General features: G+C 44.1%; 1 protein-coding gene across 1 annotated transcript in view; it reads right to left on the minus strand.

Annotated features, from left to right (window-relative positions):
• Positions 1 to 1,448: 1,448 nt before the first annotated feature.
• CLIP3 (CAP-Gly domain containing linker protein 3) overlaps positions 1,449 to 26,023 on the minus strand; it is a 28,838-nt gene continuing 4,263 nt past the window's right edge. Inside the window, exons 2-14 of the mRNA XM_069943304.1 lie at positions 19,159 to 19,298; positions 18,927 to 19,066; positions 17,629 to 17,722; positions 17,091 to 17,252; positions 16,881 to 16,999; positions 15,552 to 15,788; positions 8,129 to 8,264; positions 7,828 to 7,956; positions 7,368 to 7,502; positions 7,107 to 7,230; positions 6,936 to 7,000; positions 5,878 to 5,950; positions 1,449 to 3,797 (exon numbers count right to left, since the gene is read on the minus strand). Of these exons, the coding sequence (XP_069799405.1) occupies positions 3,743 to 3,797; positions 5,878 to 5,950; positions 6,936 to 7,000; positions 7,107 to 7,230; positions 7,368 to 7,502; positions 7,828 to 7,956; positions 8,129 to 8,264; positions 15,552 to 15,788; positions 16,881 to 16,999; positions 17,091 to 17,252; positions 17,629 to 17,722; positions 18,927 to 19,066; positions 19,159 to 19,294 (1,605 nt within the window). The 5' untranslated portion in view covers positions 19,295 to 19,298 and the 3' untranslated portion in view covers positions 1,449 to 3,742. The remainder of the gene's footprint in view (positions 3,798 to 5,877; positions 5,951 to 6,935; positions 7,001 to 7,106; positions 7,231 to 7,367; positions 7,503 to 7,827; positions 7,957 to 8,128; positions 8,265 to 15,551; positions 15,789 to 16,880; positions 17,000 to 17,090; positions 17,253 to 17,628; positions 17,723 to 18,926; positions 19,067 to 19,158; positions 19,299 to 26,023) is intronic.

Here is a 26,023-nt window from a genome sequence, read left to right on the forward strand (position 1 = left end):
GGCTTATCTACTAAAGAGTTACAATACTAATTGGTTCCTGGATGACTATTGTATGTTGAAAATATTGTATCTTGTAAACAAAACTCTATGGAGAACTGGTAACACGTTCTAAAGTCCTCAAAATATCATCCCAAAATCAGAAAAAAATGAAAATTTAAACACAAATAGACAGATACCTAATGGATAAAGTAAGTTTTTTTTACAGCAGTTAAAGCACATCACAATGTTATATAGAATGTGCTTTAATTACCAGTTTCACCCCCTCTCCTATGTGCCCCCCCATCCCCCCCCCCCCCCCCAAGGTGTCACCAGGAAAAGTCTTTGTGATGGTCCCGGCCAGATGGAAAGGAAAAGTGAGAGACTCAGAGAAGATGCCGCCTGTAAATTACTGGTTGTAACTGCACTGTAATCACTTATAAGATGTGCAGAGCCTGTGTACAATTGGTATCTACCTCTATATTGGAAAGTTTATGAGGGAAATACTGGTCTTTGTATACTGGATTTTATTTAGTAATGGTATGGTGGTATTCAAGAGGTACTCCCGCCTAAACTAATACACTGTAGTTAATCTCTTAGGCCTTGCCAAGTTATATATTTTTGCAAATACATTCATTTAGCAAACTTGTCTCATTCTCCTGATATGCTGCTCTTTCCCTCCGATTGTTGACAGCCCGTTGTCTAAGTTACTGCTCAGCACTCTGCTCCTAAAACAGGAGTCTGGCTGGTGTATATATAGATATAGTATACATATTTATATATTTAATACAATATATGTACACTATAGGGGAGATTTATCAAACATGGTGTAAAGTGAAACTGTCTCAATTGCCCCTAGCAACCAATCAGATTCCACCTTTCATTTTCCAAAGAGTCTGTGAGGAATGAAAAGTGGAATCTGATTGGTTGCAAGGGGCAACTGGGCCAGTTTCACTTTACACCATGTTTGATAAATCTCCCCCTATATCTCTATACATCTATATTAGAGCTATATATACATGAGCCAGACCACTGCTTCTAGAATGGTGGTCTGTAACCTAGACAATGAGCTGTCAACAATGGAAGAAAAAGAGCAGCATATCAGGAGAAGGAGACAAGTTTGCTAAATTGATGCACTTTGAAAAATATTTATCTTGTTCGTTCGGCAATTAGTTACTGGTGGCTGAAGAAGTTGCATTTAGCCTTAGAGAGTCCTGGAAAATACGAAGAAAGACTATGGCCTATAGCTGTATCCATGTTTTCCAGGCAGCCTTAGGGCTGCATCCAACTCTTCCAGCCATCGATAATCGAATGCCGAGTGTTCGGGTTCGGATGAATTCACCTAAGCAATTTTATAAATGGATGCTGAGCTATCCACTGAATACATATACTAAGAGACCAACAATATTATAATCACCAGCATTTGCCCAGCCACCATTGGTAAAAAGAATGAAGACTCAGCACAAAGGATCAATAGTTCAGAATTCAGTTTATTATCTGAGATACATCCACGTGTCCCGTATACAGTGTTAGTAAGACCACAAGTTACAGGCAGATCACAAGATTTTACACAGGGTTACAGGAAAGGGTCCCCAGAACACGTTTCAAGGGAAATATGTGGGGTCCGCTATATGAGAAAGTTAGTGATGTCCCCCCCGGGGGTCATATAATAAAACACATCCTCACAAAGGTGTCCTATATCCCTCCACATATATATATGTGACAGTATATCTGTATACAGGTAGTCACTCTAACTGTATGAATATATATTACTATACAGATCACTGCTACTGTGCATGTATTGTGTACTCTATGTCAGTCCATATGGTTATGTAGTGTGTGTCTATATGCTGCCATCTGTATATACGCTCTATAGACTGTGTATCATCCTCTCCAAAACGTCCAGTGAGCCCCGGGTGGGGTTGTGCTGGCTAATATTTAGCACAATGTACAGAGATACTTACTACTCACAGCACACAGAATACCCCATGCTACTATGTACAGAGGAGGGGGCTGCATGCAGTGACTAGTTATACATGGGGAAATAGACGGGATTGGAAAAACAAATGCAATGGGCAATGCTTTGATCACATGCCGAATGGGATTTAGAACATTGACCCAATTCACCCAAAAGAGTGAAAGTTATTGCAACATGACAGTGGATGATGACAGGCAGAAATTGGGCATCACAGGCAGGGGAAAAGGTGATAAGAAGAACCAACAACTAGAAGGTACAAAAACGTAAGAAAACATCAATCAAAGATATAGAAGGCATCACAAGTGGAAAAGAAGAGGCATCAATATCAACAACTAAAGACAAGGAGCTAGAAAACAGTCGAGATGTCCAAGTCTAGGACCAGGATGATTGGAAGCAAGTGAGACATCATAATCTAGGAGATGAAGGGGTAGACCTCCCCTGAGCAACTGAGCTTCTATAGGACCATAGACAAAATGTACAAGACAAACATTAACGTAATTGAAAGACAGTAAGACATTCACCAAGGAGGGCTGAAAGATAATGGCTCTATTATAGGGATGATAGGGCAAGTCAGCAAATCATACCCAAAACCATGTGCCGAGGTAAATCCGACAATACAAAACAAGCTTCAGATTAAGGAAAGGGGAATAAACATTAAGGCATCATAAAGTACAGGCAGAACTACAAAACTGGAGCTGACGGGGCAACAGTAAGACATTGGTGACTATGGTTGACCTCAAATCGAGAGATGCATGGAGCAATGGAAGACTATGTACATGATGATGAAAAAATAACGTCCAATATGACCTCATTTCTCCCATCATCCTTGGACAATCCCATTGGTATACATGTAATATGACACATTGACATGATGTGTGGTGACTCTGTCAATGAAAGGTCAATGTCCTAGCTGGTACCCTGGAGATATAGAGGTGTATACAGGGGATATTATAGGAAATGGATACCAGGGAGCTCGGGCATGCTATTTACATACATTAAATCCCATTGATAAGGTTTAGCTTTACATTACATTCACTGTTTTCCAACCACTTACCCAACAATATCATACAAGGTCTTCTTCAAGTACTGTGTGATGACCACAATAGGTGTTGCTCACATACTTTGTGATGACCACATTAGGTCTTATTCAAGTACTGTGATGTGGCCATGTGGACATGTGATGGCCACATGGAATGGATTTCTAATCACTACTGTATCACAGTAGTGGTGATATTATTTATGGACATAGGACAAGTTATGTTGGACTATTGTTGGACCATACTTATTCCTTGTCATGGGCTGCAACCAACTAGTACTTGAGATTTGGCCAAGCCTTGTATGACCTTGATGGGCCGTGAGCATGATTGAACCAGTTATTTGGTGTTAGTCACTATAAGTAGTAGTATAGACATTATTGTATGTTTTTAAATGCCCATGAACTATTCTAATATATCTTCTAGACGTTTAATAGAAAATTAATGGCAGCTAGAGAAAGCTTGGATAGTGTTGTGGGTTCCTGCATTTGGTGTCCAGTAGAAGGTTCTGTTAAGGAAGGAAGCAAGTAAAACCTTCACCAATATGAAGCAGGAACTTCCTTACCCCCTCCTCCGGCATTTTTTTTTTTTTGCACTGAATGAGACAGTGACACACAGAGGGGCCCCCCATTTCAGAGGAACATTAGACAAGGCACTGGGGAGTCAAGGGATGCAGACACAGACAGAAGGAGGCGGAAGTCTGTGGCTCCAAATGACAGGGCTTAGAAGATGCAGGGCTGATTGGGAGAAGGGGTTAAGATTGCATCTCAGCCCGAAGCAGCCAGGGAAACCAACAGCAAAACAGCAACCTGAAGGAGAACAGAAAGGACAGTGAGTGCAGTGCAGAGAGAAAGAGCGCCACCGCAAGGAGACAATGAACAAGGTGCAAATAAATGCATACAACCGAATGAGAAGAAGGGGCTTAAAGAGGTTCTCCGGTTTCAACAGGTCTAATGGCTTTGCAGAAGACTGGACTGGTGACATCTAGAATCTAGAACCCAGGACTAATGCCCTCTGTGGTGCAAAACCCATTAATCCCAAAGGTAAATGTTCAAGCCCAAATGGCTTCCCGACCAATAATATATACCAAAGCCAACCAGAATATTTGCTGATGCTTCAGTAGAGCTGCTGTGAAAAGGTTGTCCATTTTGGACAATCCTTTTTGACTGAAGAAGCTATTTACAGGGTCTGACTGCTGGGATCCTCATCGATCACCTGCAAACTGTTGAAGCATCTGGACTAAAAGGAGATTCTAGTAATAAAGTCAGGACATTTACTTGTTGAAGGCATCAGGCAGACATAGAGAACCTCTTTAACCAGAGAGCAGACTGACAGCGATTGACTTATTGAAAGTAAATGCCGAGTAAAAATGCACAAATAAGAGAAAATCAATGGATGGAAATGGTGTGCAGAGCAGATAAAAGCATACAGAGACAGCAGAATACAGGGAGGGGGCTAAATCTAAAGAAGCATAGAACTAATGGTGGTGCCAACAGCAACTAATCAGATTCTACTTAATATTCTAAATGACAAAAAAACATGGGCTGTGATGGGCAACACTAGTGCTTTTGTTTGCGCTTCTGTACATAAATAATATAGTAAAGATATAACACAACATTCAAAGCATGCAGACAATATTAGGACAGTCAATGAGTACAAGGCAGAGTGACAAAATACAATACAGAGTGTGCAAACACAAAGTTAATGCTGTAAAGTAATGGAGGCGTCTACGTTGGAAATGTGCCAATTCTTCCCCCTATATTGGCACAACCTGGAAGACACATCTACAAACACTGTACAGCTCTGATCTCCACCACTTCCCTATTTACAAGTTAGCTCGTGTGTAGCAAGTAATGTGGCTACCTCCACTTACCATGACCCTGCCAGAGCTGCTTCCTGATAGATTTATCGAGCCCCCATTGAGTCCAATACTTAGTGGCTAAGCCTACATACAGTGAACTCCCTATGATGGTGACTATATCCAACTAGAATTATGTAATTTGTCAAGCCAAGGCAAATAGAGGTTTACTAAAAACATCTATGGGATGGATTCACATAGTCTGTATCCATGTTTTCCGGGACTCTCTAGTTTTAAGACTTTTAGTCCTTTATTTGATATTTTATTTTTTTTCTAGCTGCCACTATTCTCTGTAAAGAGGAGTAAAGTATCCCTGTCCATAGAATACAATAAGAGAATCAATTAAGCTATCAATCTCTTACATTTTCCAAAAGCTGATGTCAAAACGGTGTCAAAATAGGCAAATCGATCCAGCCGATGCATTTCAATGGCTGACAGATCGGCGAAGATTAGAATAGATTAGCTCATCTGTAATTCTGTGTCCCTGTCTAGACACGACTACTTTGTGCTTGTATATGCTGATTTTGTAGCACGTTTTTAGCAGGATTTCCCTTGTATAATGCTCTGGCCTCTAACTCAATAGAACATAAGGGAGAAGCATTTACATTGCTCCCCCGTCATGTCCTTCCCAGTTGGATCCCTGTAGGACAGTGGGTGCAGATATGAGATCTATTGGCATTTTGTCATCCTCTGTTGAGTAAAAGACATCAAGTACCGACAAAGTACAAAAGTTTTGCTCATTATCCAGAAGTCAACTTTCCTTTTCGGCTCATTTATTTCTTAAAACGATCACATGACTGTAGGGACATGGGGACTGGGCTTATCGGCCAAGGTTGTGCTATTTCTAAAGCTTTGTACAATATCAATGCGCTGACATCTTCTACAATAGAGGGTAATAAGCTCTAGAACTGACCGAAATAAGATACGACATACGTGTCATGGTTATATAGAGAGCTGTGTGATATAGCATCACAGCTAAGTCACAGATACATAGCTAGCTGTATGTACTGTCCTACTGGCAGCAGTGATACCTGGAGATAGAATTTTCCGATGCAAGTTCTTTCGGTGTCCGCACTGTGTTGAAGTTACGTTTTGGTTGTGACACTGGATCAAATAAAAAAAAATTGTTAGGTATAATGCAATGAATAAATTATTCCTAATCCATATATACATTCAGGTTAGCAATACCCATTCTTAGTGTGCTACATACTCTTTTGCCTAGTCATATCTGCCCTCCACATTTCTGTTCATTCTTGTCTTACTCCATTGGTGCAATTTTCATTGCATCCTTGCTTGCTTTAAATAAGTTGTCTTATGCAGGTAAGGTTGGGTTCACACTGTATTTAACAGATCCGTTTAACGGAAACAACGGGTGCATTTGAGTGCATCTGGTTGGATCTGTTTTTCCATTGACTTCCAATATAAAAATATACAGATCAAAACAGATTTGTTTTTTTTTTAGCGTACACAAATAGTGGTGGTCAACCATGTTTTTGTGTACGCTAAAAGGGAAAAAAAAGATGGGTTTTGATCTGTGTTTTTTTTTTCATATTGGAAGTCAATGGAAAAATGGATGCACACAAATGCATCTGTTTTTACATCCGTTTTTTCCATTGAACAGACAGCAAAATCGCAGTGTGAACCGAGCCTAACCCTGCTCTACATGCCCAGTTAGACCATATGAGCATCAATCAAAAAGAAGACTGTCATCTACAGTGTGGCCACCACTGAAATAGCTGACAATATCTCATCATATATGTGCGAGTCTGAAGAAGCGAGAAACGGCTGTAACTGCTTACTGCGTGTGACGTCCCCCCACCTGCTCCTGCATGCTATGTTTTAGCCAGTGTGTCATATGAAATAAAGAAGGTTGCAACAGACGGTGAGTGCCCCCTCTACTTTCTTTTCTTCTGGAACTGTTAGTCATCATATATGTGCTTATTATAAGGATTGTAACGGCCATGGTAGAATGGTATCCTCTGGTATTTACTACCTGTATCAATTGTATACAGCTTGAATTTCCAGTTACATTGAAATATTTATTGAATCAACCAAACTTTAAACAACTACAAGGACGCTGTATACTTACTGGTAACTTGATGAACCTTTTTCACACCATTGTTCTCTGCTTGAGGCTCTTTTGGGCCACCAACCCTGCAATAGATATCGGAATATTTAGGACAATGCACTGATCACAGTAAAGCCTGTATACCTTTATGCAATAGTGCATTGTATGTATAGAGCCTTGCACAAAACTCACCTCTGAACCCTGGAGGGTGGAGCAAATACTCCATGTTTTGGGGAGCAAGTGAAATACCGGACCCCAAACACTGAGCCATCATGTTTTCCTGTAGGCTTTTCTAACTCGACTCCAAACCAGTATCCTGATTGAGAAGGATAGATCTTAATTTATAGACAGTGCTGATCACATCCTATCCTCTACACACATACTATACACATACTATACAAAGCTATGAGGTGCAGAATTTGTGTGTAGTATGTATAGTATTATAGGACTTACCTGGTGCAAAATCTGTCTTGCCGTAGAAGCGAACCGCTCCTTGTTTCTGTCCAGCTACGAGCACTTGGTCTCCCAGGTCAATGTTGAGCCCCTCTTTGTCTAAGCTGCCCACACTGATGGACTTCTTCTGCATTGCTGGGAGATATAACATGCAATAGAAAGACTGAGCAACATTACAGCAATAGTGAATCTTAGGGGAGCATTACAGTGGCCTGTTGGGCAGGGTCATTACTACTGTACACCTTACCATCCCATGCCCTTCAGCACAGCATGACCCACTAACCCACTTATGTTCATCATTGTATTGCAGCTGTATAGGGGACCTTGTGTTGTCAGATTTTTAACTTTTCTAAGAGACAACCTATAGTTTTTTTATAGGAAAGAGCTGTCAATTCCCCCACTGCTGCAATGTCCGTGTAATGGATTTGGTACCGACATATGTAGTGTAATGCATGCCCACCTTTTTTCTCTTTCTTCCCTTTGCCAGTGACTCTGGAAAAGTCCATTCGTGGGGTCTTCGGTGTTGAGGTGACAGAGGATGGTGGCTGATCTGGAGCTTTACTGATTTTGGACACTGAAGCAAAGAGTCCTAGAAGCAAAGTAGTAAAAAGTATAGAAAAATCGTATAGGAATACAATACAATACAATACAATAAAACATCTATGTCCATGGAACCAAAGTCTAGCAATGCAACACAACCACATACAAAAATATAGTCTAGTATACAATAAATATCTCCTCATAAAAAGTTTAGCACTCACCGTGTTTGGGGGGGCAGATAAAGTAGCGGATGCCTCCCACGCTGCCGTCATTTTTGCCATCTGGCTCATCCAGCTCCACACCCACCCACTGACCACTGGCAAATTCAGTTGTGCCACAGAACCGAAGTGTCCCGGCCTGTCAGAAAAGCACACAGAAATACAAGGTAAGGTGATTATTACTGCATGTTTCTATAGTGCTGCTATCCCAGTCTGTTATCACAGTACTTGGGTAGAAGGATATACAACGTAGCGCTCTGGTGCCATCTACTGGTCACAGCTCTCCTCCAGTCCATGCTTAGCTCCTTTGCTCTTCTAAAAGAAAATGTTACCCATCTGTAGACAGCTATTACGGGTTGTTGCCCCTCATCAATACATAGCAGGGTGCTAGCTACAGAACAGTCAATAGTTTTTCCTTATTGGAGAGTTTTTGCCCTGGCTTATTAATTCACCAGTCATGTTTTAAGACTCCTCTTGAAGGAGCCGAGCATATCCTTCTACCCAGGTACAGTAAGGCATAGAAAGTCTATGCAGCAGTAAACATACAATAATGTCTCCACACACCTTTTTGCACTCACCTTAAGGAAAAACAATACCCATTTTGTAGGTAATCTACACTTTTAGGCTGGGTTCACACTACGTATATTTCAGTCAGTATTGTGGTCCTCATATTGCAACCAAAAGCAGGAGTGGATTAAAAACACAGAAAGGCTATGCCCACACAATGTTGAAATTGAGTGGATGGCCGCCATATAACAGTAAATAACGGCCATTATTTCAATATAACAGCCGTTGTTTTAAGATAACAGCAAATATTTGCCATTAAATGGCGGCCATCTACTCAATTACAACATTGTGTGAACAGATCCTTTCTGTGTTTTTAATCCACTCCTGGTTTTGGTTGCAATATGAAATATACGTAGTGTGAACCCAGCCTTACACTGTGTAAATTGTAATATATATATATATATATATATATATATATATATATATATATTGTGGACATGTCACGGGAAAAGTGCTCGAGGGGGTGTACATCTCACCCAGGTTAATACGGAGTGTGAGATGGTAAGTCCAGGAGGCATCTGTGCTCAGCAGTGTTATGCTGCTGAGCTATTATTTATTATTGCCGGGCCTGGACTTACATGGAATGGCAGATAGGTCTTGGTAGTGGGATTTGCCATTCCCTCCCCCCGATCCAGGTCAGGTTTTGGGGTCAGGTGTCTCTGGCCCTAATCAAGCCTGACAGAGAAAAGCCCTGCAGAGGACCCTTGGTTTGCTCTCAGACAGGAGTGAACAGCCTGCATGGTGTGTTCGCTGGGAGCTGGGGCTTATGCAGACCCTGCAATATTACCTGCCAAGTGAAGTGCCAGAGAGGTAACCTGCTGTATTAGTAAACGCCCAGACGGGCAGGACTTTTTGTTTTGTTTATTCTCACTGCACGGTGTTGCTGTATTTATGTTGCTGGACCGTTTATGCTACAAATAAACACCAAAGCTGTTTTTAAGTCCAAGTTTGCTGCCTGAACTGTGTCCTAACACACCATTCCCCCGGGAAGATCCCTACAATTGGTGCTGCGGAGCGGGCACAACGGTTGCTAGGGGCAACGGTGTGCATCAACTTGGCTACAGCTGCTTATGTCCTGGGTGAAGGCTGCTGCTTCACTCCAAAAACAGACAAGCAACATGGAGGAGATGATGAAGCAGTTAATGCAAGTGAGTTTGCAACAACAACAGGCATTGGCCGCACAGCAACAGGCTCAGGCAGCCGCTAAACAGGATCAGGAGGCCGCTAACCTTCGCCATGAGCAGGCTAATCGGCAGCAACAACAGGCTCTGACCGACGCCAACCTTCGCCATGAGCAGGCTAATAGGCTGCAACAACAGGCTCTAACAGATGCTAACCTGCGCCATGAACAAGCGATGGCTCAACAACAGAGACTTATTGAGCACCTGATAGCAAAGCAAGAGGCGTTTGCAGGTGCTAATCCCCAGCTGGTGGCAGCAGCCGCGCCAGAGACTTTGTCTGTGAGAAGAGCCGTGCAGCGTGCGCTGCAAAAGATGACTGCTGATGACGATGTTGAGGCCTACTTAACTGTCTTTGAGCGGGTGGCTGAGCGAGAGAAGTTACCCTCCACTGAGTGGGCAGAAGTGATTGCGCCCTATTTAACAGGCGAACCTCAAAAGGCCTACTATGACCTCAGTGAGCAAGAAGTCAAGGACTATCCTCGGCTAAGAGCAGAGATACTCGCTCGACTAGGAGTTACTGCTGCTGTCCGTGCCCGGAGGGTCCGCAACTGGAGCTACAGTCTGGACAAGTCAGCGAGGTCCCAGATGTACGACCTGATCCATTTGGCAAGAAAGTGGTTGGAGCCAGACACCTCTACTCCTGCCCAGATCCTAGAGAGGGTCGTGATGGATCGCTACCTCCGTGCCCTTCCTGCTGATCTACAACGCTGGGTGGGACAAGGCGACCCTAGGAGTGCCGACGAACTCGTCAGCCTCGTGGAGTGGTTCCAGGCGACCGTGATGTTCCTGCAGCACCGTCACCTCCCCGGAGTGCCAGATCTGTGCCATCATCTGGTAAGAGACTTCCATCTATTGGGGGAGTGTGGAGGGGTGCTGATAGAGGGAAGAGCGCTCAGGAGGTAACTCAGGGGAAAAAGACTGGTGATGGTCCCCGGTGGCTAAGTGGCCCTAAAAAGGACTCCCTGCCAAGGAGACCAGGCCCTATCCAGTGCTGGAGATGCCATGAGACGGGACATGTGTCTGCCCATTGCCCTCTTACCGCTGAGCCCATGGAGTGTGACGCTAGCCGGCGTCAGTCGCTATTTGCGGAGCCGTCTTTTGTTGCAGTCACTGGACTAGAGACTGAACCACAAGTCTGCAACATTACTGTAAATGACTTTCCTGTTAAGGCGTTGCTGGACTCAGGAAGCCTTGTCACCCTGGTGCATGCCAGCCTGGTGGCTGGGGACTTTGTGCCAAAAAGACATATGAGTGTGGTGTGCATACATGGTGATACAAAGGTTTACCCTATAATACTGGCTAATGTCGGGACTGAACTAGGCACGGTACAATATGAAGTGGGTGTGGTTAAAAACCTTATGCATAATGTGATATTGGGGCGTGATTTTCCTTTGTTCTGGGCTCTATGGGGAAAACAACAATCCCCTGAAAGGAGTGAGGAGACCCCTAAGTCTATTGCATTACCCACGGTAAATGATAAAAATGTACAGGAGGAATATGATGCTTTTCCTTTGCAGGTCCTGGCTGGTGAGGAAGAGGCTCCTCCTACTGACCAGAATGTTCCAGACTTAGAGGTGTCTAGGGATAATTTTGGTACTGCACAATTACAGGACCCCACTCTCAAAAATGCGAGAGAGCAGGTCACTGTTATGAATGGGGTACCTCAGGAACCAGAAGCTGAGAAAAAATTTCCACATTTTTCTGTGACTAATGATCTCTACTATAGAGTCACTAAGATTAATGATGAGGTTGTGGAACAGCTTCTGGTGCCTAAGTCGTACCGGCGTCAGGTACTCGACATGGCCCATAATCATGTCCTTGGGGGCCACTTGGGGACAGATAAAACACAGGAGAGAGTCCTCCAGAGGTTTTATTGGCCTGCGATTTATGCTGACATAAAAAAATACTGTGAGTCGTGCCCCACATGTCAGCTTAGCGCTCCAGTGTCGCATTTTCGCAGTCCTTTGGTCCCACTCCCCATCATAGAGGTACCTTTTGACCGGATCGCAATGGACTTGGTGGGCCCCATTGTAAAGTCGGCTAGGGGACACCAGTACATTCTAGTTGTGTTGGACTACGCGACCCGCTATCCTGAGGCTGTACCCCTAAGAAACACTGCCTCTAAAACCATTGCACGAGAATTGTTTTATATGTTTTCCAGGGTGGGGATCCCCAAGGAAATCTTGACTGACCAAGGTACACCATTTATGTCAAAGGTGATGAAAGAGCTATGCAAACTGTTTAAAATCTCACACCTACGTACCTCTGTATATCACCCACAGACAGACGGGTTAGTGGAGAGGTTTAATAAAACCCTGAAACATATGTTAAAAAAAGTGGTGGAAAAGGATGGTCGTGATTGGGATCACTTACTACCTTATCTAATGTTTTCTATTAGGGAAGTACCCCAAGCGTCCACAGGGTTCTCTCCCTTCGAATTAGTCTATGGTCGTCACCCTAGGGGTTTGTTGGATATAGCGAAAGAGACATGGGAAAGTGAGTCCACCCCATACAAGAGTGTTATAGAGCATGTAGCACAAATGCAGGACCGTATAGCCACTGTAATGCCCCTAGTAAGGGAACACCTCCAGAGGGCGCAAGAGGGCCAAAGCAGAATTTACAATCGTTCTGCAAGAATCAGGACATTTAGCCCAGGTGACCGGGTACTCATTCTTGTTCCCACGGTAGAAAGCAAATTCTTAGCAAAGTGGCAGGGTCCCTATGAAATTGTAGAGAAGATCAGTGAGGTCAACTACAAGGTACACCAACCTGGTAGAAGGAAGCCTTTCCAAGTTTATCACATAAACTTGATCAAGCCCTGGAAAGACAGGGAATCCTTGGTGGCGACAAAGCCTGTTGGTCATCTGTCACCACCAATCCCTCCGGTCAGGATTGGTGACACCCTATCAGTATCCCAGAAGCAGGAAGCTAAGGAGTTCCTGCAGAGAAATAAAGACAAGTTTTCTGACCTACCAGGGCGTACGCATCTCATTAGTCATCATATTGAAACTGAGCCTAGAAGCAGAGTAAACCTTAAGCCCTATAGGATACCAGAAGCACGGAGGGAGGCGGTGTCATCCGAGGTAAAACGTATGCTTGACCTAGGAGTCATTGAGGTGTCCCAGAGCGAGTGGTCCAGCCCGATTGTGTTAATCCCAAAGCCCAATGGAACTTGGAGGTTCTGTAATGATTTTAGAAAGTTAAATGAGATCTCCAAGTTCGATGCCTACCCCATGCCCAGGGTAGATGAGTTGATAGAAAGGATGGGTAATGCCAGGTACATAACTACCCTCGATCTCACTAAGGGCTACTGGCAGATCCCACTCACTCCTAAGGCTAGAGAGAAGACTGCATTCTCCACCCCTGATGGGCTCTTCCAATACGTAGTGATGCCATTCGGGTTACATGGAGCCCCTGCCACTTTTCAGAGGTTGATGGACTTGATTCTGCGACCACATCGTGATTACTCCGCTGCCTACCTCGATGATGTGGTAATTTTTAGCCCGGATTGGGAAAGTCACCTCTGTAAGGTCCAGGCGGTGTTAGATGCCATAAGTGATGCGGGGTTAACCATCAATGCAGAGAAGTGTGCACTAGCCTTAGAGGAGGCCAAATACTTGGGCTACATTATTGGGAGGGGGTTAGTGAAACCACAACTAAATAAAATCGAGGCAATACAGAATTGGCCTCAACCCCTCACAAAGAAACAGGTCAGAGCTTTCCTGGGTATTACGGGCTATTACCGGAGGTTTGTGCCGAATTTTGCTTCAGTTGCAGCCCCACTAACTGACCTGACAAAGGGTGCGAAGTCCGCAATGGTGACATGGACTCCAGAGGCCGAGAAGGCTTTTCAAAGCCTTAAGTCTGCCCTGTGCCAACAGCCGGTGCTAGTTACCCCTGACTTTAGGCGAGAGTTTCTGGTCCAGACAGATGCCTCTAATACAGGGTTAGGTGCCGTCCTCTCACAGGTCGTGAATGGCGAGGAGCACCCGGTGATGTACTTGAGTAGGAAGCTATCCCCGGCCGAGAAAAACTACGCCATTGTGGAGCGAGAGTGTCTGGCAGTGAAGTGGGCCCTAGAGTCCCTGAGGTACTACTTGCTAGGCAGGAAATTCAGGTTAGTGACGGACCATGCCCCCCTAACATGGATGAAGCTAAACAAGGAGAAAAACGCAAGGGTGACTAGGTGGTTTTTGTCCCTACAAAACTTTAATTTTACTGTGGAACACCGGCCAGGGAAATTACAGGCAAATGCGGACGCCCTATCAAGGGTACACTGCCTGTGGGGACAATACGCTCAGCCCTCCGGTCTGAAAAAGAGGGGGGGGATATGTGGACATGTCACGGGAAAAGTGCTCGAGGGGGTGTACATCTCACCCAGGTTAATACGGAGTGTGAGATGGTAAGTCCAGGAGGCATCTGTGCTCAGCAGTGTTATGCTGCTGAGCTATTATTTATTATTGCCGGGCCTGGACTTACATGGAATGGTAGATAGGTTTTGGTAGTGGGATTTGCCATTCCCTCCCCCCGATCCAGGTCAGGTTTTGGGGTCAGGTGTCTCTGGCCCTAATCAAGCCTGACAGAGAAAAGCCCTGCAGAGGATCCTTGGTTTGCTCTCAGACAGGAGTGAACAGCCTGCATGGTGTGTTCGCTGGGAGCTGGGGCTTATGCACACCCTGCAATATTACCTGCCAAGTGAAGTGACAGAGAGGTAACCTGCTGTATTAGTAAGCGCCCAGACGGGCAGGACTTTTTGTTTTGTTTATTCTCACTGCACGGTATTGCTGTATTTATGTTGCTGGACCGTTTATGCTACAAATAAACACCAAAGCTGTTTTTAAGTCCAAGTTTGCTGCCTGAACTGTGTCCTAACACACCATTCCCCCGGGAAGATCCCTACTATATATATATATATATATATATATATATATATATATATATACAGTGGTAACTTGGTTTAAGAGCGTTTTGGTTTAAGAGCTCACGGTTTTTTAAAATTGTGACTTGGTTTAAGAGCATTGCTTTGGTTTAAGAGCTCCCTGTACTGAGTGGGAGCGCAAGTGGAAGAGGGTCATGGTCTGCATAGCTTGGTCTACAGCACTGTACTGTGACCCAGGTAGTCTGCCTCACCTTCCAAATCATAGCAGATCCACTTCAGGCTGGGGCTTGCATCAGGGGACAGGATGGTGGAGGTAATCTCTCCATAACTGTAACCCCTTTCTCCCCGGACAGAGAGTGCTGCATGTATGTGCCCACATCTGTCCTGCTCTTTTCTCCCTGCTCCCTGCAGTCTCTGTCCGCCCTTGTGTTTTCCATACTCTCCATTACTGTACAGTAACTTATAATATGACATATTCAGCTGTTTTTGAATGTTTTTTCATCTGTTTCACGTTATTCAGAATAATCATTATTTTTGTGCTACGGAACCAATTGTCTGCATTTTTATCATTTCCTACAGGAAAATTTGCTTTGGTTTAAGAGTGGATTTGGATTACAAGCACAGTCCCGGAACGAATTATGCTCGTAATCCAAGGCACCACTGTATATATATATATATATATATATATATATATATATATATATATATATATATTTATATCTACAACATAAAGGAAGATTGGGGTCAACTACTTTGTTAAAAAAAAAAGGTGTCTTAAAAAAAGTGTAAACCTTTGTACCTTTTCTGCGTCCACCAGTACCCGGTCACCTAGCCGCAGCCCCATTGATGACAGCATCAGGTTACCAGGGATGTTGTCATAGTTTGGCAGTGTGACCTTAGGCAGGTTGCATGTCAAGGGCACAGCGTCCAGAAGCAGCTGCTTCAGTTCCTTGGCAATCATGGCTGACTCTGCCTTGTCCAGTCCCATATCCATAGGGTCAGGGACCACATCACCTGGGACCTGGCCTTTACTGTTCTGTGAAGGAAAAAAGAAATACACAAATTTTAAGACCAGATTTCAGTAAGCAGAGGTCTGGAAAACAAAATAGTGCAGGAAAAAGGTACACAATCTATAAAATCCCTTTAAGGGTATAAACCCACACACCGTATAGGCAGCAGATATGCAACAAATACGCAGCAGATTTGTTGGTACAGATTTGATGCTGTGTTCAGTTATTTAGATGTAATCTGCTGCGAGTTTGTTGCGAGTTTGCTGCGAGTTTGCTCCGTATCGCAGCAGTAAATACGCTGCATATACGGTGTGTGGGTTTATACCCTAAATAAATATAATGCTGCTACTATAGAATATATGTGTGACAGTATGCTTATTGCTCTATCAATCATGAGCTTCCCATGTTAGGCCTTATGCCTATGGCAGAGTTGCCTCTGTGTAGGCTGTATGTAGGCACACGGCATAGGCACTTTGTATGCTGCCACAGTAACGGATTATAATAGGGGCGTTTCGGGCGGCAGCCCGGGGCCCTGAGCTCCTGGGGGGCCCATGCCCACCCAAAAAGACTTATACTTTCAGTGGTGTATTACCTCCTGGCTACAGTTCTGCCATGATTTTCAAAAAATCGCTGCTTTTTTACCGTAATTTTGAACAAATCAGGGCATCATGATATTATCTATCCTGTACTATGAACACCATGCTAGTGCTGCCATAGTTACAGTGGGGTGGAGGGGCCCAGGCTTGGTGAACAGCCCAGGGCCTATGGTAAAGTTAATCCGCCCCTGTGCTGCCATATGGTGCTGCATACAGTGCTACTCTTCCCACGGATGCTTCTACTGAAGAAATCCTTCGTAATACATCATCTCATGGTATCATGATAATTTTTAATACACAAACCAACATAAAAGACCAAGGTAGGTTTCTGAATGAAAGAGGAGGTATGCTAAGGTAGATTGGGTCCTCCTCGGAGGCTGTGGGTGCTATACTACATCTCCATAAAACTTGAGGGCATGACACCTAACCTCCAAGTACAGGAAATCCTTATGATAGAAATTGGATATGATCTCTTCAGATTTGTAGTACAAGATGACGCTAAGTAGATGAGACACTACTCACCCTTACAGAGGGGTTGGCTCCGTGCTCCAGGAGACACTTTACGGCCCCAAGACACAGATTAGAGGCCGCAATGTGCAGAGCGGTTCCATGGTTGAAATCGCTGCAGGTGGAATTGAGCACTAGAAGAGGAGAAGAGAGGTGTAAGATATTGTCACCCATCAGCAATGGGCATAGCTATACAGGGATTTTCTCTATAATTTTTATTCTCACCTTTCGGCTTTGATGATTTCAGTAAAATACGTAACAGTTCTGGGACATCAAAATAGGCGGCATAGTGCAAGGCGTTCATGTTAGTCCAGCGGCTGCGCAGGGTCACGTCTGCTCCCAGCTGGAGAAGCTGATTGGTCAGTCGTACGGCGGCTGCAGGGTCTCCTGAATGAGTGAACACATGGGGTATCAAAGGTGCTGCTCCTGCAGACATATGTTACCCTTATAGAACACCAGGGCTGAGGTGCCTCTGCTTCCTCTTAACCCCCTATAGTATAGGTGTCAAACTGCAGCCCTCAAGATGTTGCAAAACTACAGTTCCCATCATGCCTGGACAGCTAATGTTTTGATTGATGAGGGATGATGGGAGTGGTAGTTTTGCCATACCTGAAGGCCTGCGAGTTTGACCCCCCTGTCGCTTGTCCTATAGCTATGCACTTGCAGCTATATTGGTCATGACAGGCCCAAAGTGTTGCATACATTTGAACTGCTCATACATGCCGTCGTAAAATACATCAAAATGCAGATATTTAATACCTACCTACACCGTGCGCTCCAGCTTTACACGCATAGTGCAGTAACGTCATGTCTGTTAGTCCATCCCTGTCATTCACATGGCAGCCCCTCTTCAAGATCTGCCAGGGGAAATAAAAAGTTTGTAAGACTCTAATATAAAGTGTGACAACGTAATAGAAGCTAAAGTCAGTATCTGAAACCTCACAATATTGCTTGTGGTATCAGGTTCATTGGGTGACTGAAATGCTGGGATAGTATCAGGCTCCATGATTGCATGGAAGTGTAAATACAACCTAATATACTCTGTATCATATAGACACTAGAGAGGAGCGAACCGGGTTTTGGTTCGAGTTGATCCGAACCCGAACGATCAGTATTTGATCAGCAGGGGCTGCAGAACTTGTATAAAGCTCTAAGGTTGTCTGGAAAACATGGATACAGCCAATGACTATATCCATGTTTTCCACATAGCCTTAGGGCTTTATCCAAGTTCAGCAGCCACCGCTAATCAAATGCCGAAAGTTCGGGTTCGGATCGACTCGAGCATGCTCCAGGTTCGCTCATCTCTAGTCCAAACCCAACATCCAATCCAAACATTTGATTAGCAGTGGCTGCTGAAGTTGGATGCAGCCCTAAGACACCCATGACCTTGCCTAGCAGCCCATGTTCCTTAGTTTTGCAATCACATCTAAGCCTCTGTTCATCTAAACAATAGTATATCTTTTGTGTATAAACCAATTGTGCTGCCCTATGTGTCTCCATGGTTACAGACTACAAACAGACCATACAGCCTGTGAAGTCTTTTCAGCAATTCTCCAGGGCCTCTTCTCCTTCCCTGACAAACAGGGGAGAAAAAGCTACATCTATTGGCTGTGAACAGAGGGTCTCTAGGTAGAGATCTGGCTGTAAGGAGGAGGATGTGTGTCCACCAGCACTCAAACATTAGGTGGACATATACGTTCCTATACAATTTGAAAAAAAAGTTGCGTCATATTATGTAGGTTTAGTCTAAAAGGGTAACGTTCATATTTTAGCATTTCTGAAGTAAATATGATATACAATAGTAGGATGAAGAGAGAGAGCAAAAAAAAAAAAAAGTATTCCTCCACGCTGACTGGGTGATATGCAACTTATTTTATTAATCCATAGGGTAACATGTTTCCGGACAGATGGTCCCTTTGTCAAATCAAACAAATAATAGTAGGACGACCCTTTTAATAAAGACAATTAGCAAAATTTCAAAAATTTCATTTTTAATTTGAGGCATTAGTTATGCGTGATAAGGTGTACTCTATAATTATTTCTAACCGATCAAGAACTTACCTCACTGCCAATGACGTCTATCTTGTGCTGGACCTGTGGCACCCATTGCCGGATGATGGCGAAGAGTTCAGGAATACTAGTCTGGGGGTCAAACAAGATTTCCTGGCATGCTGGGTCATTGGGGTCGAAGAATGTGAAAGCTGTGGTAGAAAATGAAGAAAGGAAAGAATATTACCCCTTTACCACTATGAAACTAGTTATTAGTGTTTAATATAGGATCAATAGTGATTACCATAATCTTTAGGAAGTGGAGCCGGAGCTGAGGGGTGAACCACTGGTCTTTTCCGCTTCTCTAGGATAGGACTCTGGAAGTCAATGGGACGTTGGTTCTCCTCTGCCGCACAGTCTAGAGGGTCCTCCCTGGTCATAATTCTGTGTTAACCAATAGGATTAAAATGGAAGATCATTACACGTGAAACCCAGAGTTGACTCCATGAAGACTTTAGTAAGGCAAGTGCATTGTGATATAAGCCACTATCATGGCACGGCTGGTGAACCCATGGAGTGACTGTATTCTTGATAATGAGAGTTAATGAAAGTGAATGGGGTCTATAGTCTATGGAGTATGAACCACCTCAAACCAATGCGCAGACCATGGCATCCATCTTCATGTGCAGTGGCCTGTAAAATAGAATGGGTCGGATACTATTCACAATTGTGAACAGTATATATGTTGTCATTAGTGTTGACATCCTATTACAGTTATGGGGTTCCTGTGTCACTGTCAAGGGGGATGTTCTATGGTTGTTAATGGCAATGGGGTTCTGTTGCTGCCACTCTAATGGTTACCGTTATGGGATTCCAGACACTATCACTATTATTGGCGTCCTGCAACTGCCACTCTTAATGGAGATCCTGTGACGGTCACTGTTATAGGAATTCCCGTGGCCGTCATTATTATTGTCATCCAATGACTGTCATTGTTATGGAGGATTCTAAGACGATTACTGTTAATAGGGTTTCTATGGCTGCCACTGTTATGGGGTCACAGTTAATGGGATTCCCATGACTGTCATTGGACCCCTGTGATGGTGGCTGTTATGGGGGTTTATGTAGCTATCACTGTTATGGGTGTTTTACATAATTCCCAAATATTTGTGAAAGGTGCAGGGTCACCCACGTGTCTCCCTCTAGGAATTTATTGACCAAAATATTGCAAAATTGCTAACAAAATCTATTCCTAGAATTTATTCCTATTCCTAGAAAGTCATTGAGCAAAATACTGCAAAACTGCTCACAAAATCAATTCCTTATGGCTCCTGTAGCCCTGAAATGTGGCTATATAATATAAAAGACTAAAAAATGTTTTTTTTTTCTGTCAGAATTACACCAAGAATTCTTAAAAAAAGAATGTTGTTTTACATATAAACATAATTTAAACAATAGGTCATTTTCTGATGAGACATTCTCTTTAAGGGCTCCATGACTACATAGCGTCATCTGTGATTTGAATAACATTTGCAGTGTTTCTTAATGGAAAAGAAAGTTGCAAGTGACCTTGTAAAAAATGGCTAAAAATCAGACTTGGTCCATAGGGAAATGCTAAAGTTGCCTATGAGTCATGGAAATGCTGCAGGTTCCCTGGGAATTGTGGTCTGCTTTGTATCACCGTGAAGGTCTAGCCTTAATATAACTAGACTGTGGCTACGGGAAGGCAAATGTTACACGCGTCTCTGCATAACATTGCTTATTTATATGAAACCTGCCCATCAAAGGAATGTGAGAAAAGCATTGCTACTGTATGCTATATATATATATATATATATATATATATATATATATATATATATATATATACATATATAATAGGTATAGTTCTCAATGGAGACAAATTTGGAGACAAGAAATTTTTCCTTATTCTATATGTTGAAGCTATGTTGGACGGCCATATTAAAGAGACATACTTCCTCTATTGTCTTTATAAATAGGGAAGTGAAATATTATAGATTATTACAGTCTACGGGAAGTGATAAAGTACAGATAGGAGAGCTGTAACCAGAAATTCACCCGTATGTTTATAATTTTGCTATCCTGCTTTATCTAGACTCCTAGTGGTGCTCAGCCATCCTCTAGTGATGATGAGATGACTATGCTCATTCTACCCCAGTCTGTGCAGCAAAGCTCACAAGTGAGCCGCAGGAAATATTATCTTGTACCACAGATTTTAGAGATAAAAATTTATTTTTTATGATTGCAGCAACATGTCCATGTCGTTTTCTGATGTTCTCTTTTGGATAGAGCGGATTAGTTTGACATAGTGGGAGTTAATAAGGCACTTCATGGATTAGTCATATATGAGTCATTGCTACTAGAGATAAATGCAACTTGAGCATTCGTGGGTCCGTGGGAACCCGAGTGTGTAACATATGATTACCGGTGGCTAAAGAAGTTGGATGCAGCCCTAGGGAGTTGTGGAAATGTGGATAAAGCCTATGGACCATGGCTGTATTCATGTTTTCCAGACAGCCTTAAAGAGGTACTCCAGCATGGGGGCATTTTTGCGCTGGGATCGGGGACGAGATGGCCGAGGGAAAAGACGTCCACTCACCTCCCCGGTTCCAGCGGCGGGTCCCGCATCGCGGCGCTTCCGGGTGTCTTACGCGGGCCCGAGACGTGACGTTGGAACCGGGGAGGTGAGCGGACGGCTTTTCCCTCGGCCACCTCGTCCCCGGGTCCCAGCGCAAAAGTACCCCCACACTGGAGTACCCCTTTAAGGCTGCACCCAACTTCTTTGGCCATCGGTAATGAAATGCTGCACGGTCAGGTTCGGACAGACAGTGCATACCTAAGGTTACTCATCTCTAATTCCTTCCTCTGTAGTATAACATGCAGTGGGACTGCAGACTATTTTTTCTCACAGATTCCTTGAAGAATTCTATAGGTACAGTATTATGGTTGGATCCATACCACAGTATTTTGGACCATATGCAATATCATACTTGGTAACATTTTAAGCCAGGACTTATTGTATATACTCCCCTGTCATACAAACAATAAAAAAACCGCTGTAGAGTTTTTTTTTTTAAATGAGGTTCTTAGCAAACCATTTGTCAAAGCTCACCTTGTTAAAGCTCAGAAAGAGATGGTTCCTATACTAACACTGGCCTCTGTTGGGCTAACGTTAAGCCTACAACTGGGCATGAGGGATCCAACAAATTTCTGTGCAGGCCAACAAGAGGTAGCCAGCCCCCCCCCAACATATAACACAAAAGAACGGCCAGCACTCCAATAGCACTTTGTTTTAAACAGTTGGATCCTTCATACCCAGTTGTAGGCTTAATGTAAGCCCAAAGGAGGCCAGTGTAGGTCTTTCTGAGGTTCACCTTAAGGGTATAAACCCACACACCGTATATGCAGCGTATTTACTGCTGCGATACGCAGCAAACTCGCAGCAAACTCGCAGCAAAATCGCAGCAGATTAGATCTAAATAACTGAACACAGCATCAAATCTGTACCAACAAATCTGCTGCGTATTTGTTGCATATCTGCTGCATATACGGTGTGTGGGTTTATACCCTAAAGGAGAATTCCGGCGGGGGGGGGGGGGGTCATTTTGGGTAGGGGGTGGGGGGAACATAATAAAGAGAATATAGTTACCTGTCCTGGTGCCCGCACAGCACCACATCCTGCCCCTGATCCCCTGCCAACAGTCTTCATACCTCCCCTTCTGCTACTGCTCCCTCATTACTCTGCTGAAGGATTTCCGCTCAGCCAGATAGTGACTAGGGTGGGACACCACTGCCGTGGCTGATTGGCAGGCTAAATCCCACACTTTTAAGATTTTCCAGGCGATTCATGACGTACCCTGAAGCCAGGAGAGAATGACATCCAGCGGGGTACAGGAGCCTCGTAATGTGGTGCAGCGCGCACGCAAGGTCCAGCACGCGCAAGGTCCTTTCTTTATTATGTTTCCCTCACCCCCTGCTGGTACGGTAAGTTTGATTTTAGCCAGACTTCTCCTTTAACATAGTGGGATGGTATACTCTATTTAATCAAATGGTTTGCTAAGAACCTCTTTCAGTTTTTCATTTCAGTTTTTTTTTCTGTATATTAGCCACAACAACGTGCACCTGCATAGCGTGAACAGTTTTATTGGTGTACTGGCCATTTTTTTAACTTTTCATTATGTTATAGAGACATGTCAAAAGTTTTGCGCGGTCAGGGTCTGGGTGAGTATGATCGTCCATCCCTTAAACGTTTTTTTCTTTTTTCTTTTTATATTATTTTTATTTTATTTTCCATAAAAAGACAATACAAATAGTTCTCCTCGCAGGGAATACAAATACCTACTAATCCAAAGTACTATAAATCCCCCCTCCCCCCCTTCCATCCCTTAAACTTACACTCAGTGGCATAACTAGAAATGGTGGGCCCCATAGCAAACTTGTGATTGGGCCCCCTCCCTCCCGACCACTTAGCTGTAAAGTGTGGTCATAACTGCAGTGCTTTCAGTTAAAGGGACATTTGCAGTTCCTGGGAGGTCTGCTCGGCCAACTCGTGCTGCAAATGATGACAGTTCAGGAGGCCCAGTGTATTGTGGGAGAAGACCACGGGGGCCCCTGATGAAGTAGGCCCCATAGCAGCTGCTATGGCTGCTACATTGATAGTTACGCCCCAGCTTACACAGAGTTTGTCTCGGTGGCATGGCACAAAGAAGGTACTTAACGCACACTTCTCCTGACTCCCTATAGCAATCAGTCAGGATCTGACACCCAGACACAGACTGTTTAAAACTTTTGATGTCTCTACAAAATCACAAGTTTTATTTTTCCTAAAATGTCCTTTTAAATAGCCCAAATAGTGAAATTTGGGCCAACAATAGAAATGCCTCAACATTTCCATGAATATTATTAAAAAGTCCACTTCTGACCGTGTTTGCTTAAACTCTGCCCCTCTAGTGGTCAGGGATTGTCCTATCAAAATTGTGACTTTGGGCATGCATGGAGTCTGTGAAAGATTCCTGTACTAAAAGTGTGAAGAAGTCTATAGAGCAGACAATTGTCCTTAGTGCAAGCAAGAATCATTGCAATAAGGCACTCTGTGGTCTAGTAACATGATCGTAACAGACTCGGGAACCAGTAATGCAGTCTCAGCAGAGATCAGTGTCTAATAACAAAGTCTATGATACAGTCACATAGCCGAGATCAATGTCTTCTTCATGGTATAGTGTCACGGCCGCGGCGGCTTCCCGTGTTCCGGGCCGCCACCGCGACCTCCTCCTGCCCCATGCAGCCGCCGGGGTCCTTGTGCAGGGACCCGGCGCTGCTGCTAGTTCGACCCCTGGGGGCGCCTCACCTCTCCTCCGCTCCTGTCTCTCACTGTGCCGGCCGGCGCGCGCGTCCCCGCCTCCTAGGGCGCGCGCGCGCCGGCTGTTTCAGATTTAAAGGGGCAGTGCGCTCCTAATTGGTTAGTTGCACCAATCACTCCCTATATATTCCAGCCCTGCCCCACTACAGGTGTTGGAGCCTCTATATGCTTCCCATAGCGTTTGGCCCAGCTCCCTGTTGTCCTTGACCTTAGTCCTTGTCCCTTGTTCCTGTCTTCAGTCCTGGTCCCTAGTCCTTGCCCGCTGCCTTCCCATTGTTCCTGAGTCCTGTCACCACCTGCAAGCACGTATACTATCCTCAGCCTCAGACTGCTCCTACCAGGCCTCGCCTGCCGTCACTAGCAACCAAGCCAGGGGTAGCGACCTGGGGGTCGCCTGCCGCAGCAAGTCCATCCCACCTTGCGGCGGGCTCTGGTGAAAACCAACGGCCCCTTAGACTCCGCTCCCTGGTGAGGTTAGTGCCATCGCTGGTGACGGTCCAGTGGATCCACTACTCCAGGCGTTACATATAGTATACAGCAGGTGCAAAAGAGTCTTAGTCTTACAACCACTGGAGAGCCATAGGTTACAGAGGAGTGCTCGGCTTTCTGTAGTAAGGCATTCTGAGCTCCATTTATATAATACAAGGACAGGGAACCTGTGGCCCTCCAGCTGTTGCAAAACTACAATTGCCATCATGCCTGGACAGCTAACCCTTTGTGGTTTTGCAGCAGCTTAGGAGCCACAGGTTCATAGGAACATAGACTATATAGAACTGGCACCCTGAATTTACATATGGTCACATAATCTAGCATGGATATGAAATGCAATAAAATACCAAACACAACTTATGGACAGGTGTGATGTTGTTCCTGAATAACAGCCATTTCCTTTAATCCTGGACAATCCCCGTTAATGTATGTTATAGGACGGCCTCATAAAATTCCATTGTTGATGTTGTTGTAGAATTTCCGGATCAAAGTTCACTTTTTTTGTTTACCTTTATATAATAGAATTTTTATAATTCTGGAACCACCACTAGGGGGCGGTAAATACACGGAGTATTTAAAAGGAAACTATGAGCAAGTTAGAAGCAGTTTACCTGCTATATTACCAGTTTGATGGGGCATTGCCCCCCAGTGCACTAATCCACCCTGGCTGGTCTCTCCCTTGTAATGGACTGGCACGTTTTGGTGCACTCGGCATGGTAGTCCCGTCCCCAGTGCACCACAACGCCTCATTAACATAAGAAATAAGCTGGTAATATCTGAGAAATGGCACAGAGGATTAAAGTGAAAAAAATAAATAAATTACCTTCATTCTCAGCGCCCTGTGTGCTATAGGGACATATCAGCAGGTTATATACGTCCCTTTAATTCAGTGTCAGTCGCATCAGTCTGTATACAGGAAGTTACTTTTAGTAGCCACTATAAATGTGTAGCGTCAAGCAAGGACGGCAAATCAGTGCTGCCCCCTCACACCAACAGGCTCCATGGAAATTGTGTGCACTGGTAGGTACACCATTTACAATAATGATGCTTACTGTAGTAAGGTACAATATGCTTCACCCAAGACATTATCATTATTATAGGGACCTCGATATAATCTCACTGTAAGGTGTTTGGCTATAGTAATTCACTCTAACCTACTGATATAACCCCACTAAAAGGTGTAGGACTACAGCAGTGTTCTAGTCTATCGATATAATACTACGGTAGTCTATTGATATACTCCCAGTGCAAGACATATGGCTGTACAAATTCACTCTAAACTATTGATATAATCCCACTG

The sequence above is a fragment of the Dendropsophus ebraccatus genome, chromosome 10 (genome assembly GCF_027789765.1).
Source record: "Dendropsophus ebraccatus isolate aDenEbr1 chromosome 10, aDenEbr1.pat, whole genome shotgun sequence".
Classification (NCBI taxonomy): Eukaryota; Metazoa; Chordata; class Amphibia; order Anura; family Hylidae; genus Dendropsophus; species Dendropsophus ebraccatus.